Below are 16,025 nucleotides of genomic sequence, written 5' to 3'. Positions count from 1 at the left end.
AGTCTCCCTCTGTTGCCCAGGCTGGAGTGCAGTGGCACAATCTCAGCTCCCTGCAACCTCTGCCACCCAGGTTCAAGCGATTCTCTTGCCTCAGCCTTCTGAGTAGCTGGAATTACGGACATGTGCCAGTATTCCCAGCTAATTTTTGTAGTTTTGGTAGAGACAGGGTTTCACTACGTTGGTCAGGCTGGTCTCGAACTCCTGACTTCAGGTGATCTGCCTGTCTCAGCCTCCCAAAGTACTGGGATTGCAGGCATAAGCCACTGTGTCCAGCCCTTTCTTTCTTTCTTTGGAGACAGCGTCTCACTATCTCCCCCAGGCTGGAGTGCAGTGGTACAATCACGGCTCTCTGCAGCCTCCTGGGATCAAGCAATCCTCCCATCTCATCCTTCCCGGTAGCTGGGACTACAGGCACATGCCACCAGGCCCAGCTAATTATTTTCATTTTTTGTAGAGATGGAACCTTGCCATGTTGCCCAGACTGGTCTCAAACTCCTGGGCTCAAGCAATCCTCCTGCCTCAGCCTTCCAAAGTTCTAGGATATAGGCTTGAGCCACCACGCCAGCCCCATGCTACTTTCTGATTCTGTGTGTGTGTGTGTGTGTGTGTGTGTGTGTGTGTGTGTGTGTGCATGCACTTGTGTACCCACATTGTTATTCTGTGTATGTGTGTGGGTCTCTATGACATTCTGTGAACCTGTGTTGCAGGGGGTTGTGATTCCTTCTACACATGCATATTAGTATCTGGGTGAAATGATTCTGCCTTCTATGTGTTTCTGGTTACTTTGGGTTTCTCTTCTTCTGAGTGTGGAAGGTGCTATGATTTTTTTTTTTTTTTGTACCTGCATATGTCTGTATGATGTGATTCTCTATCCATGTGTGAGACTCTTTGATGCTGAAATTCTGGGTACAAATATGTGTCTGTGTGACGTGATTCCCCATAGTTAAGTGAACATGTGTGTGTCCCTAGATTCATGCGCAGGTGGGTGTGTCTGTTGTCATGTACGTCACTTTCATACCCCCCCCACAGGATTGCACATAGGAATTTCTTTAAGGAAGAAAACCACTCTCAAGCCTTTGCACTTCCTGTTCCTTCTGCCTTACATGCCTCTCTCCCTTCCCCTCTCCCCTCACTTGGTTATCTCCTACTTGTATTTCACATCTTGGTTCAGGTACCAGCTACTCCAGGAAGCCTTCCCTCCCTGCCCCAATTGGATAAAGTCCCCCTAAAACCCTCTTTGGAAGTCCCATCACAGCACTAGGTACTCTGCCTGACTCTGAGTATTTGTTTGGTTTATTTGTTTGTTTGTTGTTTTTTGAGGTGGAGTCTCACTCTGTAGCCCAGGCTGGAGTGCAGTGGCACGCTCTCGGCTCACTGCAACCTCTGCCTCCCGGGTTCAAGCAATTCTCCTGCTTTAACCTCCCTAGTAACTGGGACTTTAGGCACACACCATCGTGCCCGGCTAATATTTTGTGTTTTTGGTAGAGACGGGGTTTTTCCATGTTGGCCAGGCTGGTCTTGAACTCCTGACCTCAAGGGGTCTGCCTACCTCGGCTTCCCAAGTGCTGCAATTATAGATGTGAGCCACTGCGTCCAGCCCACTTTGAGCATTTGTAACGGAGTGAATATAAAAGTCCTGCTCTGTGTCAGGCTGTCTGGCAAATGCTGTACTCATGTTATCAAACTCCCCTCTAATCCTATATCATGGGCATAATTATTATCCCCACTTCATAGAGGTTGAAACTGAGGCTCAGAAGAGGTGATCACTTGCCCAAGGTCACACAGTCAGGAAAGGATTTAGCTGGTCAAACCCAGAATTCAAATCCTTTATGGCAGCCTCCTTTTCCCCCAACCCCAAAACAAACAAAACAAACCCAACAAAACAAAAATTTACTAGCCCACCAAGATAGGCTCTGGCACATACAGAGGCAGTAGAGTGGGAAGTAAGGGGGCTGGGTGCAGTGGCTCACGCCTATAATCCCAGCACTTTGGGAGGCTGAGGAGGGAGGATCACAAAGTCAAGAGATCAAGACCATCCTGTCCAACATGGTGAAACCTCATCTCTACTAAAAATACAAAAATTAGCCGGGCGTGGTGGCGTGTGCCGGTAGTCCCAGCTACTCGGGAGGCTGAGGCAGGAGAACCTTGAACCCAGGAGGCAGAGGGTGCAGTGAGCTGACATCGTGCCACTGCACTGCAGCCTGGCGACAAAGTAAGACTCCATCTCAAAAAAAAAAAAAAAAAAAAGGTGGGAATTAAGGACACAGGAATTAGCTGGGATTCCTGATCCTGGCTCTGTCACCTTCTTATGTTGTTGTGACCTTGGTCAAATGTGTTGACCTCTGAAAGTCTGTGACTTCATCTGTAAAATGGAGATGATGCTAATATCTACCCTTTAGGGTGATTGTTAGTTGTGCTTAGGGCCAGTGGGAGAGATGGAGTTAGACTAACAAGAGGTTTGGGAGTGGAATACCTTGTGCTTCCAGGAGGGGAGCCAGAGTATAGCCTTACAGGACTTAGCGCTACAAGAGGGCTTGGGAAGGACGGACAGGAAGGGTGTGTGGTGTTTGGAGGTTGCGGAAGGGGTGGAATCTGGAGATGCTGCCTGAGGTTAGACTATTCAGGGTCTTCTAATCAGGAGTTTGGGTTTTCTCCTAAGGGTACTAGGGCCGTGGAAGGCTGGGAGCGAGGGTATATCATGGTCTTATGTCTTAGAAATATCCCTCCACCGGTCGTGGTAGCTCACACCTGTAATCCTAGCACTTTGGGAGACCGAGGCAGGCGGATAGCTTGAGGTCGGGAATTCCAGACCAGCCTGGCCAACATGTAGTAAAATACAAAAATTAGCCGGGCATGGTGGCAGGCGCCTTGTAATAGCAGCTACTTGGGAGGCTGAGGCCGGAGAATCACTTGAACCCGGGAGACAGAGGTTGCAGTGAGCCGAGGTCATGCCACAGCAGTCCAGCCTGGGCGACAGAGCGTGAGACTCTGTCGGGGGTGGTGTAGGGTGGGGGGGAACCTCTAGCTGCCATGTGAAGCGTAAACGACAGAGGCAGAGTGCATGCAATCAATGCTGTGATCTCAGACAAGAGAATATGGGAAAAGACAAACAGGAGAGTTTGCCAATGCAGGATTTGGGAAGCTGAACACGGAGAAAGGAGATGCTGCAACACACTTATGGTCCTTGCTCAGGACTTGAAATCCAGAGTGCTTTCAGTTAAAAACTCGAAAACGCTGACCCTCTAGGTTGGATCTGTTTTGGCTTGAGAAACCACCCATTTTTCAGATGGGTAACTGAGGCCCTAGAGAGAAGGGGAAGATTTGTTCAAGGTCACACAGGTAATTGACAATAGGGCTCGACGCCCGGGGCCCGCTCCGCGTAGGGCATGGCACTGCCTTGCAAAGCAGCCACACCCGCCAGCGACATTCACAACCCACCCCCCAACCCTAGAGGACAGCGGGGAAATCCCACTTTAAGAATCGAGAAACTTTTTACAGCCTTGGAACACGGTAACTTTGGGAGCAGAGGCCACTCGGGTCTGTTTCCCCGCGCGCCCCTTCTCTCATTCGCTATTGGCTCCTACTAGGGGTACGGTCTGGGTACCCTCTGGTCACCTTGTCCTCCGCGCGCTCTATGGCGAGAGGGACCTGCGCAGGCGCGTGAAGGGTGCCTTCAGGGCCCGCGCTTTACGACACTTGTGCGGCAGCGGCAGCGGCCACCCGGCGCTCCTTCGCGACGGTTCGGCCGGGTGCCGCTGGCGGCCGTTGCCAGGGTGGGGGTCGCTTTGCGGCATGGCGATGGCGGAGGGCGAGCGGACTGAGTGTGCTGAGCCCCCCCGGGATGAACCCCCGGCTGATGGCGCTCTGAAGCGGGCAGAGGAGCTCAAGACGCAGGCCAATGACTACTTCAAAGGTGCGCCCGCCAGGCAGGGAGAGTGGACAGCGGCCGAGGGGTGCCGGGCCCGCGCGGAACCATGGCAACGCGGAGCGGCAGCCTGGGCGCGGGGCAGGCACTACCAAGTGACCGGGCGTGGGGAGGCCTGGGATGGCGTTATCAAGGAGAGGCATAGGGGGCTTCGGAGAGTGATACCTAGGAGTGGCGTGCGGAGCGGGTGCTACTCAGTGGGGGGACTGAGGAGGGCGCCACCAAGTGTGGGGTGAGAGGGGGACCGAAATGAGGGCGCTACCAAACGTGAGGCCTGTAGAGGGCGCTACCAGGCAGTGACATGTGGTGGGGGAGTGAATGATGGCGCTACCGAATGGGGACCCCTAGGGTGGGTGCCGCCAAGTAGTGGGTAGAGGAGGGACAGTCCCAATAGAGAAGGCAATCGTGGGGGTGGGGAATGAATCATTAAATGGAGGGAGCAAGGAAGTAGATTTGGGGTGACCCAAGGAAAAGGAATGTGATGGTGGGGGCCTTGGGAGTGGGGCTGGGGATCCCCAAGAATAGTATCACTTAGAATATTAAGAAAGAGTCAGGTGTGGGGCACCCATTCATTCATTAACTCAACAAATGTTTATTGAGTACCTGTTATGTGCCAAGGACTGTGCTTGACTCTGGGGATATAGCAGTGAATGAGATGGATGTGGCCCTGTCCTTAGCTTGCAATTTTGCAGGTGAATCAGACATGAAAAAAACATTTAAATAAGTAAAATACTTAAATTGTGATGAGTGCTTTGAAAGCAAACCGACAGGGTGTTGAGGTAGGGAATAAGGGTTGGAGGCTACTTTAGATAGGGGGTGGGGGAAGGCCTTTCTGAGCAGGAGGCATTTAAGCTGAAACTCACAGAGGGAGAACTGGGGAGGATGTTCAGGGTAAAGCGGACTGTGTAAAGGCCCTGGGGTGGGGAATGAAAGGACTCTGGCATGGCTGGAGCTTTGGCTAGTTACGGGGAGACTGTTAACAAGATGAGATTAGGACAGAGGCTAGATCATGCAGGGTCTCCTGAGTCATTGCAAAGACTAGTTTGGATTTTTTTTTTTTTTTTTTTTTTTGTTGAGATGTTTCACCCTTGTTGCCCAGGCTGGAGTGCAATGACACCATCTCGGCTCACTGCAACCTCTGCCTTTCAGGTTCAAGTGATTCTTCTGCCTCAGGCTCCCTAGTAGCTGGGATTGTAGATGCACACCACCACGCCCGGCTAATTTTTGTATTTTTAGTAGATACAGGGTTTCACCATGTTGGCCAGGCTGGTCTTGAACTCCTGACCTCAGGTGATTTGCCTGCCTCGGCCTCCCAAAGTGCTGGGATTACAGGCGTGAGCTACCGTGCCCGGCCCTATAAGAGGACACATTGAGTAAGGAGATGGGCCAGTCTGGGCTGGAGAAGAATTTGGGCATGATCAAACTATGGTTGGGAATGGATGAGATCATCTAGGAAGAGGGTCTAGCAGGGGCACTTAGGACAGAACCCAAGCAGAAAAGGGGAAGGCTAAGGAGGAGCACTTAGTGAGGTGGAAAGGAAGCCAGGAAAGGTGTCAGGAAGGCTGAGAAAAGAGAGTGCTTCTAGAAGAAAGAGCTGGTGCCCTGGGTCAGATGCTGCCAAGGCAGGCACTGGCCATTGGCTTTGAGTCTGTGGATGCTGGTGGTGATGTTGACAGGAGCAGTTGTTGGGGAATGATGGGGGTGGTGGCAGCCAGGAGGGCGCTGAAGAGTGAATGGGAGGGGAGGAAGTGCAGACAGCAAATGTTAACAAGTGTTTGGAGTATTTTGGTTCTGAAGGGGAGTGGAGAAATGGGGGGGTGGTGGTAAGAAGAGAACATGCAGTGTCAGGGGAAGATGGGCTTTTTGTAGAAATGGAAGAGAGTCTGGTAGAGATGGAGAACTGATTCTGCATGAGAGAGGGGAGACTTGCAGCAGCAAAACCCTGGAGAAGGTGGGGCAGGAGGGGGAAGCGGGTGGGAAGAGTGAGGGGAGTGGAAAAGATATAGAGCCCTGGAAGAGAGCCAGGCAAAGTGTGGAGAAGTTTGATCTGGTGGCAGCAGTGAGAGGGAGGTAGGGCCAGTGAGAGATGAGGCCAGAGGCAGAGCCTTGAAAGACAGAGTGGGAAGCATGGGTGTTGTCCTGAGGGTGGTGGATGCCATGGTTCAATTAGTGTTCAGAAAAGATCCCTGGCTGCCATGCAGATACTGGATGCCAGGGTAAGACAGGAAGGAGACTAGATTGGTGGACAGGTGAGGGGTGGTGATCGCCAACCCGGCTGGTGGGACAGAAATAGCTTCAAGAAGTGTTTCAGAGAGGAAGTGAGAGTGGCTGCCTGGAGAGAGGGTGGACGGTACTCCAGGCAGGAAAAAAAAAAAAAAAAAGGTGGCAAAGTCCCAAAGGCAATCGGAGCTTGGCGTGGAGGCCGTGAGTGGGGCTGCAGTGTAGGGGCTGGAGGAGGTTATGATGAGGCTGCAGGGAGCAGATTGTGAAGAGAAGAGCCATAGGGAGGAGTCAGGGCTTTCTGGGGTGGGGGTGGGGCTTCTGGGGGAGCCCTGGGAGTTTCTGAGTAGGGAAAAGAAGGTTTGTGCTTTAGGAACACTCCTCTGGAGGGACAGGACGAGAGGCTGCGAGGTCAGGTGGAGGCTGAGGCCGGAGCCTGGGCAGGAGAGGCCAGGCCAGGGCTGGGTGGGACTGGAGGGTGAGAAGGGAGTGGCTGGATCTGAGAGATGCTCAGGAGGCTGACTTGGCTGAAGAAGTGAAATGACTGCTGAGCTTTGGGGGTTGAGTCCAGGTCGAGGCTCAGTGTCAGCTGGGTGAAGGAGTGGAAGGTAGACTTCCCTGGGATGGGAGCAGCCTGCATGGGGGTTGCTGCTGAGGTCAGGTCAGAATTCTGGGCCACAGCAGCCGCTGGGAGGAGCCCGTTGCCCCCCAGGACCTGGGATCCAGGCTCTCAGGAGTCCTGGGGCTGGGCAGCAGCCAGAGGGGCCTGGCACTGAGCTGGTGGAGGAGAACGGCCCTGCTGGCCCAGGCCCCTCCCGTCTGGCAGGCAGTAGCAGGCACAGAGCCCCAGGCTCCAGGGCTTTGGGAATAACAATAAAAAGAATAATTACAGCTCACCTTAATTGAGCCTTGTGGTAGCCAGGTAAGCCATGGGGTTTAATCCTCCCCAGGGGCTGGGTGATGGCTGGGAGTGGCCCTGTTTGTTTTATAAAGGAAGCAAGGCTCAGAGAAGCGAAACCACTTGCCCAAGGTCAGAGTGTGTGAGCAGCAGGGCCCGGATATCCCCTTCCTCTACACGTGCTTGGCTCCCAAGTTCAGGTTCCTCTCAGAGGCATCCTGGCCCTGTTGAGGAGAAGAGAGGTCCCGGGATCAGAGGACTGTCCACTCAACTGTGGCTGGTTGCTCTGTAAGTTGAGGTCTATTCCAGAAGTCTTGGGGGCAGAGCCTGGTCCCCATCTCAGGTCTGATTCCAAAGGACGTGTCTCAACTCTCTTCCCCTCTCTCTGGGCCTCAGTGCCCCGCTTGTGGAAAAAGGTGGGGGTGGGAGCTTATGCTTAACCCCTAAGAGACTCCAAGTTTAAGAGCTCGTGCAGAGGAAGCAGGTCATGGTTGAGAGCTCAGGCTGCCTGAGTTCAAACCCTGTGTCTTCCGCTACCTGCTCAGTGATGCCTGGACAAATGACTTAACCTCTCTGTGCCTCTGTTTCCTCACATCTAAAATGGGGAATGTCTTGAAGCTTAAATATGCTCCTGTTGGTAAAGCGCATAGAATAGGGCCAGGTTATGGCATGTGGATCGAACCCTGGAGTACAGGCTCCTCCCATTTCCTCTTATTCCCTTCACTTCCTCCCTTTAGTCATTCATGCACTCACTTCTTCTGATCGCTTCGTTTGCTGCAGCCAGTTTTCTTACATGAGTTCATAAAACCCTCACAGCCATCCAGTGAGGCAGAGCTCAGAAAGAGGGGGCTGTTTGCCAGTGGCCTTGTGTTAGAGATCTGCAGAGCTGGGTGTCAGGCCCTGAGACTCCATGCTCCCCTCCCTGTACCACTCGAGTAACAGCTTCCCTGGCAGGAATGCTGGCCAGGCAGCCTCTGGACCACAGCCAGTAGCCCTGAAGGAGTCCTCGAAGGCACTGGCATTCCAGGGAGGGTCGGTCAGATCTGGGCTGCCTGGTTCTGCCCTTGCTTGTTTCTGGGAAGTCCCGGGCCCTGCCCTCCTGGGGCTCACGGCTCTGGAGGGACACACTCATTATCTAATGGTGACAAGGAGAGTGGACATGGCTGGCACAGGAGAACCCAGGGGCTGTGGCAGCCCAGTCTCTAAGGCTGTGCAAGCCTTGACTCTCCTGCCTGTCAAATGGGTATGAGGGAGGAATCAAGGCTGGCTCTGTAGGTGCAGACAGGGCATTTGACCTTGAACAAGACCTCCATGGCTTGTCTGTAAAATGAGCATCAGATGGTCCTTACTCAAGTAGAGATGAGGATTCCACAGGTCAGGCTGTACAGTGCAGGGCACAGCTGTAGCTCATCTCAGATAAAATCCAACCTCTCCTCCTTGCCAGATGTCACATTCTGTCACTCCACACTTAGAACATCAATGCCCGGGCCTCGCTGTGGCTGCTCGGGCCCTAGGGATCTATCCCACCAGCCTCCCTGCCTCACCTGTCTTCCCCCTGCCTACTCCACCCAGCCACCCTAGCTCTCACTGGCCCTCAGACAAGGGTCACCCCTCTCTGGGCGTCCACCTGGCCCTGGGCCTCAGCATCTGCTCTTCTTCCTATCAAAGTGCTCTTCCCTCAGTCTGCTGCTAGTGCCCTGCTTGGGGCTGGATGGGTGGGTGGGCGAGTATGTGGAATCTGTTCATTCCTGGAGATTGTGGCCGAGAGGACAAGCCCTGAGCTAGGTTAGTTGGGACAGGCAGGAGGGGTAGGCTGAAGAGACGTCTCTGGGCTTAGCGTGGCTCTCAGCTTCCCCATCTGTGAGCGGGGAGACTGGCCGCCACCCAGCCCAGGGCCTGTCCTCGCAGGGTTGGAGCACTGCCTCATCCCTCTTTCCATCTCCACAGCCAAGGACTACGAGAACGCCATCAAGTTCTACAGCCAGGCCATCGAGCTGAACCCCAGCAATGCCATCTACTATGGCAACCGCAGCCTGGCCTACCTGCGGACCGAGTGCTACGGCTACGCACTGGGAGATGCCACGCGGGCCATTGAGCTGGACAAGAAGTACATCAAGGGTTATTACCGTCGGGCTGCCAGCAACATGGCGCTGGGCAAGTTCCGGGCCGCGCTGCGAGACTACGAGACGGTGAGCTGGGGAGTGGGCCAGGCCTGGTATCTGAGCCAGGCGGATGTCGCGGGCTGGGCTGGCAGGGGCGGGTGTGAGGGGCCGTTCACACCTCTGCTCACTACTCACTCAGCCAGCAAGTGCCCAAGGGGCATTGGCCCAGGCCACAGCTCTGCTCAGCCATCTCATACTTTGTGACCCTGGGCCAGTTACCCCGCCTCTGCGCCTTCCTTTCCACATCTGTGAAATGAGGAGAACAAGGGGTCAGCCTCAAGCGTAGCTGTGAGGAAAAGTGAGCTTCTGCTTTTCCCATGAGTAGACCAGTGCCCGGCACGGGGTTGGTGTCCTGTGATGCTTCACCTGCTGGTTATTGTCGCCGTTAGTACCAGTGCTGGACAGGAGCCACACCCCCTTCCTTCTTCTAGTGGAGCTTGTCTTTCAGGGGCAGGGAGAAGACCCACCACTGGATAGGTTAACAAGATAATTGCAGGTGATGATCTGCACTTTGCAGAAAATAGAAAGGGCATTCCAGCGTGGTGGCCCTCAAAGGTAATCCCAGCACTTTGGCAGGTCGGAGTGGGAGGATTGCTTGAGCTCAGGAGTTTGAGGCAAGCCTGGGCCACATAGGGAGGAGACCTCATCTCTACAAAAAATATAAAAATTAACCAAGCATGCTGGCACACACCTTTAGTCCCAGCTACTCAGGAGGCTGAGGCAAGAGGATCACTTGAGCCCAGGAGCTCAAGGCTGCAGTGAGCTGTACTCTCGCCACTGCACTCCAGCCTGGGTGACACAGTGAGACCCTGTCTCAAAAAAAAAAAAAGAAAAGAAAAAGTAGGAAGGGTGATACGCTGCCAGGGACAGCAGACGGGATATATGTGATATGCTGATGGGGGGGGACCTAGGGCACAGTGAGAATTCGCTAGTGCCCTCACCCACCTGATGATACTCCTGAGGGCACGAGGCCCTGCAGAGTGAGCACACACCTTCACACCAGGTGTGCTCAGCACCTTCCTTCAGGGAGGCTGGCGGAATCATCGCAGGACCCTGAGAGGGGGAAACAGATTACTCCCGTTGCACAGATGAGGAAACTGAGGCCCCAAGGGGTGAAGTCACCTGCCCAGTGACCCCCACCTGGTTAGTGGCAGAGCTAGGATTTGAACCCAGGAGGCCTGGCCCTCAGGGCCTTATCTCTCCCATTTCAGAGTCCCCTTCGTGAGACTTGTCCTGCGAGGGGGGTCAGTGCAGCAGGGGCTTGGTCAGTGTGTCCCGAGTGGATTGTTATCCTGCCCCCACCCGGCACTTCCTCCTTCCGTTGCAACCATCACACTTGGAGCTGTTTCTGTCGTGTAGAGAGGGGCAACTGAGGAGCTGAGAACTGAGAGTCTGCAGTTGTTGGGGGGCTGAGAGCACAAGTCTGCCGTCAGTGGGAGCCAGCTCAGACAGCTGGACTGGCTGCTGGCCACTGGCCTGGGTGGAGGGTGGCCTTCAGGCCAGGTGAAGGCTTGAGCCAAGCATGGGGCCAGGGGACACATATCAGGATGGGGGTGGAGATGTGGTGGGGATTTGGGGTGACACCTAGGAGGGCGGGGGCAGGGGCAGCAGAGCAGAACCATTCTTGGCCAAGCCCCTCCCTCGTTGTCTCTTGGTGTCCTAATCTAGAAAATGGTGACAGGAGGAGTGGCCACCTCCTGGGTGGCTGTGGGTGTTATGACGTGGTTGAGTAAAGGTCACTGGGGCTGCAGGGCTCCATAATGAGTAACCAAGAACAGTCGGTGTTAGATTGGGGCAGGGCTCCAGGTGGGAAGGGGCCCTGGGGAGACAGTGGGGCAGAAGAGAGGAGCCCCAAGGACAGGTTTAGGGCAGGGTCTTCGTCCTGTGTGGGGCTTCAGGAGCTTCTTTCCTCATGGTAAGGAGCAAGGGCTCTTTTCAAGGCTCTGGCCCAGTCTAGGGCCCATCCCTACATACTCCCTAAGGCTGGACTGGTTGGTTCCAGCCGTCTTGTGGGTGTGCCACGTCTGAGCTGTGTCCCAGGCCTGGCAGATGGCAGGGAGGGTTGAGGGGGTGGGGAATTCAGAGTCTTCTGAAGAACACCCAGCATCTAAATTGTCATGGCCCGTTTCCCCATGAGGGCTCTCCCAGCAGCATTGGGGCCCCCCGCATGAGCCTGAGGGCTTACCTGTCACCAGGCTATCCACATACCTACAGGCCTTCAGCCCTGCTCCCTTCTGCACAGTTCCTCAGGCTCCATGTGTCCTGGGGCAGCTCGTCTTCCCAAGACTCTGCCTCCTGCTTGCCAGATGCTAGAGTTTCCTCTTAGACCAGGAGCTCGCCAGGGAAGCAGAGCAAAGACATAACCTTGGCCTTGGGTGAGGGAGCCCCTTAGCCTCAGTTTCCTCAGCTGCCAGCTCACTCTCGGCCCAGCACTGCCAGGAGCCCTTTGTGTGCCTGAATTCAAGCTGAGGCCTAGAGAGGGAAAGTCCTTCCTCCAAGGTCACCCGGCAGGGAAGTGGCAGAGCTGAGACTTGAACCCCCAGTCCATGCTTGTGACTGTTCCTGGGCCACAGCCAGTTGAATGACTTTAGCACTTTTCTCCTCATTAAATAGAAAAAGAAAAAACGGTTCATTGTTTGGAGGAAGTGTGTATCAGTATTGTTTTGTGAAACACTGATCAGATGTGTGTTGGGTGTGTTATAAAAATCCCTATTTTACGTGTGGGCTGCAGGCAGAGGTCTGAGATCAGCAGTGCAGGGGTTGGAGGGGCAGGCTCTGGGCTCAGGACGTCTAGGCTCACAGCCAGCCCAGATTGGATAGCAGCTGTGTGGCTTTCAGTACCTTTTCTCCCAGGCCTCAGTGTCCTTATCTGTTAAAGGAGGTGAGAATATAGGAATAACAACCAAAGTGTTTTTTCTTTCTTTCTTTCTGTTTTGAAACTGTCTTACTCTGCTGCCCAGGCTGGAGTACAGTGGCACAAATCTCAGCTCACTGCAACTTCCACCTTCTGGGTTCAAGCGATCCTCCCACCTCAGCCTCCCAAGTACCTGGGACTACAGGTGGGCATCATCATGCCCAGCTAATTTTTGTGGAGATGGGGTTTCACCATGTTGCCCAAGCTGGTCTAAACTCTTAGGCTTAAGTGATTTGCCTACCTTGGCTCCCCAAAGGGCTCAGATTACAGGCAGGAGCCACCACACTCGGCCCCAAAGTGTTTTTTCTGTTCTCTGATTCAACAATTAACACAGAAAGTTTCTGTGACTGCTGGTCACCAAAGGGAGTGGGGATTTCCTCCTACCCACAGCCAAGCAGTGGATTCTGCAGTGGACACCAGCTGGGTGTTACCTAATTAAATTAATTCTGCCTCTGTCTGTCTAGAGATAGCATTAGATTACACAGGTTGAGGACTCAGTCCCCACTCGTCCCTCTTTTCTGATGCTGATCACAAGACCTAGGTTATTTGCCAGTGATTCTGACTGACTGGCTATTAATTAGGGTTCCTGTGACCCACTCCTTGGGTTCAGTTAATTTGCTAGAGAATTCCCTCAGAGAATTCAGGGAAACACGTTTACCAGTTTATTATAAAGGATGTAACAAAGGATACAGATGAGGAGATGTGCGGGTGATGTGTAGGATGGAGTGCAGGGCTTCCGCACCCCCTCCTTGTGCACCACCCTGCAGGAACCTCCATCTATTCAGAAGCTCCGTGGACCCAGTCCTTTTGAGTTTTTATGGAAGCTTCATTATATAGGCATGATTAATTATACCATTGGCCATTGGTGATCAGCTTAACACCTTCAACCCTTCTCCCCTCCCAGAGGTTGTAGGGTGAGGCTGAAACATTCCAACCTTACAGTCCCACTTTGGTCATTCCAGTGACCAGCCCCCATCCTGAAGCTACGTAGGGGTGGCTAGCCATTAGTCAACACGTGAGCAAACAAAAATATCACTTTGGAGATTCTAAAGATTTTAGGGGTTGTGTACCAGGAAACAGGATGTGATGAATATCAAACCTATGTTTCACAGTACCACAGTCTACCCGTGCTCTTCAAACACAGTTTCCTAATACCAAAACAATATACAACTCAAAAGGTGCTACTGGCCAGTTTGTTACTAGAACTCCATTCAGTCATTAGTAATTAGTCTAGTCCATCATATTATATGATTATGTCTCCCAGGGTGAGACCAGTCAGGTCTGCAGGTTTTTCTTCAACCTTGTCAGTTTCCAAAAGCAGGCGTGATCTCAGCAAATACATAGCTTCCCCCTTTCAGGCATTAGGTGTAATTGAGGTAAGAGGCAGTGTCACCTCTTGCTCTGAGCCTCTTTCAGAGTATTAATGTAATACTTGATTTTTCTTAATTCATAACTCATTTATTCATTTCTTTACCCTCAGTTCCTGTTCCCCTGTCTCTTCATTCACACCTGTTTTCCTAAAGGAAGAAACTGAGGCAAAATTAATATAAGTAGAGATTTTATTTGGGTCAAGGTTGAGGACCAGCCTGGGAGCCACTTCCACATTACCTTGGGAAATGCTCCAGAGAGCAGATAGGCTCAAGCTTTTAAAGGCAAAAGGATAAATCAGGAGAGCAGTGATTACAAAGGGTGTTTTTCAGGAATTCTCATTGGTTTACAAAAATAACATTGATTAGTACTTGGTTCTGGGTTGCTCAGTTACAGGGTGTAAGTTACAGCATCCATGTATGGCGTTGTTAGGTTGATGTGTAGCTGTTTGTGGCATCGGTCAGTCTCAAGTCCACAGAGTAAGTGGCTTTGGGGGATGAGTATTTTTCTCAAGCTGGGGAGTGAGACATGACTACGCTCTGATTCCAGTTCCTCTGTGGGCTTGATCATTTAAAGGGGGTTTGCATTATTCAAGAAAAAGCTTCTTTTCTTTCTCATTTTTCTCTTGTAATAAAAATCTTTCTTCTTGAAAACAGTGATCAAAGTCTGAGTGTCAGGGTCCACCTCGTCATTGGGAAGGCTCACTCCAGGACAGTCCTGTTCCATGTGGGGAGCGGGGAGGAGATGGCTCAGTGAGGAATTTTCAGTGTCCAAAAGCTGAATTAGGATGGCCTTACAGGGTGGCAACAAGAAGACCTGAATCAAGCCACTGATTTATACAGCTGCTGCTGCGCGTTGAATCATCTCTAGGCTGCAGAATACCATGATTTTCGTTTTCTTGGAAGAAGCAAAACAATAAGATTAGTAATTTAAATAGTAGAAATATAATGCACATAAGGATTATAATGAAACAGAATGTATATGCCAGGATGAAAAAAAGAGCCTTTTCCAATTAGGGAGCCAACTGAAAAACATCATGAGGAAAATTAGACCCAGCTTCTGCTTTGAGTTCTTGGCGTGGCCAAGACAGAATTCAAGACTCAGTACAAATGGTAGGCAAATAATAGCCAAACACAATGGTCAGGGCTGGAATCTAAACACACGTGTGCTACTGAGGCATAACTGTTCTGTCTCCAGTCCCTCAGTTTTACCAAAGACAGATCATAGCAGGACCGCGTTTTTCTCAAAATAAGTTTTAGTGTTATACTTTATTTGTATAAAGTACAGCAAGATTAGTAACTAACCATATAGACTCCTTTTACATTGACTTTCCTGGAACTTTTTAATGAGGAATTTCAGATGAGACTTTTTGTTTGTTTTTTAACAACCTTGCTCTGTCCACCCAGGCTGGAGTGTAATGGCACGATCTCAGCTTACTGCAGCCTCTACCTCGTGAGTTCAAGCAAGTCTCCTTCCTTAGCTCCTGAGTAGCTGGCATTACAGGCATGTGCCACCACACCCAGATAATTTTTGTTTTTGTTTTTGTTTTTTTTTTTAAATTTTTGTATTTTTAGTAGAGACAGGGTTTCACCATGTTGGCCAGGCTGGTCTCAAACTCATGACCTGACATGGTCCGACCACCATGGCCTCCCAAAGTGCTGGGATTGCAGGATGAGCCACTGCTCCCGGTGCTCCCGGCCTAGATTAGACTTTTAAAAGCCTCTTGAAGCTGTGAAGCCAAACCAAAGATTCACCATCAGACTGTACAAATTAGATGAATTTCTCTCTTCTTGAGGTCCCAAAATATCTTGAGGTTCCTAGGCCAATCCGAAAATGAGTTTTTTTTTTTCTTTCTTTTTTTAAGACAGTTTCTTGCTCTGTTGCCCAGGCTAAAGTGCAGTCGTGCAGTCATGGCTCACTGCAGCCTTGACTTCCTGGGACCAAGCAATACTCTCACCTCAGCCTCCGTAGTTGCTGGAACTACAGGCATGCGCCACCAAGCCCAGCCAATTTTTGTATTTTTTATAGAAACAGGGTTTCACCATGTTACCCAGGCTGGTCTCAAACTCCTGGGCTCAAGCAGTCTGCCTGCCTCAGCCTCCCAAAGTGCTGGGATTACAGTCTTGAGCCACCGCCAACCAAAGTAACATTCTTTACTTACTGAAAGGTCGGGGACCTTGTAAGGGAACTGTGTAGGTTACATACCAGACCACTACTTTTTCCATGTCATTGGGTTTGTAAAGTCAGCCCCAATCTTTGAAAGCAGTCGGGTCGTATCTGAAAATACGCTATTCCAGTCAAAGCCTTGTTGGTAAAATAACCAGTGTTTTCAGTGTGTCCTGTTACAAAAGGAAACATTCTTATTGTTTTCTTATGCAAACAACTATATTGCAGTAAAATAAGAATATTCATGAATAGTTTGTGAATTCTGGAGAAATTAGCTAGAGAGAAAGGTATATGTTTCAGTTTTGCTCACAAAAATATACTTTACCGGCCACGGGTGTGGTGGCTCACCCCTGTAATTCCCAGCCCTTTGGG

At 51.6% G+C, this 16,025-nt stretch overlaps 1 protein-coding gene across 1 annotated transcript in view; it reads left to right on the top strand.

The window, feature by feature from the left end:
- Window positions 1–3,694: 3,694 nt before the first annotated feature.
- PPP5C (protein phosphatase 5 catalytic subunit) overlaps window positions 3,695–16,025 on the top strand; it is a 39,057-nt gene continuing 26,726 nt past the window's right edge. Inside the window, exons 1-2 of the mRNA XM_032262573.1 lie at window positions 3,695–3,913; window positions 8,991–9,232. Of these exons, the coding sequence (XP_032118464.1) occupies window positions 3,793–3,913; window positions 8,991–9,232 (363 nt within the window). The 5' untranslated portion in view covers window positions 3,695–3,792. The remainder of the gene's footprint in view (window positions 3,914–8,990; window positions 9,233–16,025) is intronic.

Source organism: Sapajus apella, unplaced genomic scaffold, assembly GCF_009761245.1.
Source record: "Sapajus apella isolate SASKATOON/1434 unplaced genomic scaffold, GSC_monkey_1.0 scaffold130, whole genome shotgun sequence".
In the NCBI taxonomy this organism is placed as follows: Eukaryota; Metazoa; Chordata; class Mammalia; order Primates; family Cebidae; genus Sapajus; species Sapajus apella.
The sequence above is the reverse complement of the archived record's forward strand: the minus strand, read 5'-3'. Positions and strand labels throughout refer to the sequence as shown.